The sequence below is a fragment of the Gossypium raimondii genome, chromosome 5 (assembly GCF_025698545.1).
Source record: "Gossypium raimondii isolate GPD5lz chromosome 5, ASM2569854v1, whole genome shotgun sequence".
NCBI lineage: Eukaryota > Viridiplantae > Streptophyta > Magnoliopsida > Malvales > Malvaceae > Gossypium > Gossypium raimondii.
Window position 1 is genome coordinate 57053685 of NC_068569.1, and position 2354 is coordinate 57056038.

The following is a 2354-nucleotide window of genomic DNA, read 5'->3' on the forward strand; positions in this document are numbered from 1 at the left end:
AATTAGAACTCATGCATGTGTGAAGCATAAACAATTCAAGATCTTGACATTTAAGTTATCAATACCTAATATTTCATAAATGATAAACTATAGTATTTATAATACAATGATGTATTGATTTCTCTACTTACACAAACCCTTAATCACGGTGGCTATAACTTTTCATTATATGTAACCTTAGATGGGAGGAGAATTAATTTATACACTTTTAATTCAGTGTGTCCATTATGTAGTCAAAAAAATTGGTTGGCTAATTTAATTAGCTGAAATTTGATTAGTAATAATTTTTAGCTTTAATATAGGTTAAAATGGGCGGAGTTAATGTAATATTTATTATAATTACCCTATTACAATAAATTGAATCTGCAATGCAAATAACCAAGATTTGGCCCCAACAGTTTAAAGCATGTTGTGACATGGAAGGAACCAAAGATATCTGATCCAAAGGAAACCAATGAAACAAAGCCAAGTGGGCATCCAAAATCTTTCTCGCATATGTTCCCTCCTTCCTACCACCACTTGTTTTTCTTATATGATTTTTCCTACACCACTTCCCCCAATTCGTCTCATCCATTTTGTTTTTGTTTTTTCACTTTCACACCACATTCTTCAGTGCAGGCATCATGGCAGCTTCCTCAGCTTTGTTCACCCCTATCTTCTCCACCGTCCAAAAGAAGAATGGCATTGTTACCCCCTCCAGCATCTCATTCCACGGCCTTAGACCCCTAAGCAAGGGCAAATCTTCATCCAACGCCATCTCCTTCTCAAGAAACTCAGCTGCTAGTGCTAGGCTTGCAATCAAAGCAGAGCTGAGCGCCCAAGTTGTGATAAGCGTCAGCACTGCTCTCTCCCTTTTCTTGGGTAGATTTGTGTTCTTCAACTTCCAAAGAGAGAACGTTGCCAAGCAAGTGCCTGAGCAAAATGGGTTGACCCACTTTGAGGCTGGGGACGCACGAGCCAAGGAGTATGTTAGCCTTCTCAAGTCCAACGACCCTGTGGGATTCAACATCGTTGATGTTCTTGCTTGGGGATCTATTGGCCATATTGTTGCTTACTACATCTTGGCCACCACAAGCAATGGCTATGATCCCAAATTTTTTGGCTGAACATCAGCTTCGTCTTCTTAATTATTCTCTATTTTGTAAACCCTTGTGTAGTTCCTTTCTTGTGTTAAAAGAAATTGTTGCTTTTCTCCTGCTTTAATTTCTGGGTTTTTTTTTTTTTTTTTTTGTATGCATTTGCTAAAGACTTGGTTCACAATCTAATAAGAATTCATTACGGCAGAAACTGAATAATATGCTCCACCAAAATCCCTGTTATATATTACTCCTATGCATGTGGTAACTTGATCTGCAACCCTCCACATGGTAGAGGGCTGAATTTGCTTTCCAGTTATCCCTAATATTAAAAGAACAATCAGAAACATGCACATTCATATGGGTTCTTGAAATTTTGAAATTAATTAAATGGAAAATTGTAATACTCACCTTAGATTTAACTTTTTTAAGGAACAAATTGAAATTAGGATGAAAAATTTGATTTGCCATTTTCCTATTGAAATCACAAATTTTATAATTTTTCTTGATAGAAGAAACTCACACCTCATTGATTGTATTAAGCATACAATAAAACATTTAGATTAAATAATTAATAAAGATAAAAAATGAAATTGAGTAATCTATTATTCAATATTCCAAACTAATATTTTAGATAATAAATTTAAAATTATAGATTTTAATTAGTTTTGAGACCGCACCTAACTCCAGTGAAATAGGTTGAACACTGGGAAACTACTATTAATCCCAATGGCATGGGTTAGAAGGTAACCACCATTCTCAAATCTCAACCAATGACACAAAACAAATTTTTTATTTTTTGGGGAAATTAAGATATAGTCTATGTTAGTTTTATGATCTACGGAGTTAAGCTTTCGAGATTCATGGCTACCCCTTTCAATAATAGTCTTTGAGATTTGAACCTAAATTCTCCCATTAAGTTAATAATATGTCTTACTATTACATCCAACGCTAGTTAGTAGTTTATTAGTTTCTTTCAAAACATTTTATATAACAAATTGTAGTTATATATAAACAAATTATTTATAGCTAAATTGAGAATGTAATGACCCGATTTCTTGTACTGCTGAAAATTATGAGTTTGAAACCTCATTTTCATAAACCGAGTCGTAAATATTAAATAGAGATATTTACGGAGTTAGTATATTGATAAATTGAAAATTTGTTAAGTGATTTAGTCGAAATTGTGACTAATTAAAACCCAATGACTAAATTTAAAAGTTCAACCACTATAAATTTTTAATTAGGATAAGGCTTGGAGACCTAGATAACAATTAT

At 33.3% G+C, this 2354-nt stretch overlaps 1 protein-coding gene across 1 annotated transcript; it reads left to right on the forward strand.

The window, feature by feature from the left end:
* The first annotated feature begins 540 nt into the window (after window positions 1–540).
* Window positions 541–1203, forward strand: LOC105768631 (photosystem I reaction center subunit V, chloroplastic). The gene has a single exon (XM_012588677.2). It carries the CDS (start codon window positions 624–626, stop codon window positions 1104–1106), a length of 483 nt encoding a protein of 160 aa, XP_012444131.1. The 5' UTR covers window positions 541–623; the 3' UTR covers window positions 1107–1203.
* The last annotated feature ends 1151 nt before the right edge of the window (window positions 1204–2354 follow it).

Excerpts from the sequence above, each read along its gene's own strand:
- LOC105768631 (XM_012588677.2), top strand. The coding sequence starts at position 624 with ATGGCAGCTTCCTCAGCTTTGTTCACCCCTATCTTCTCCACCGTCCAA.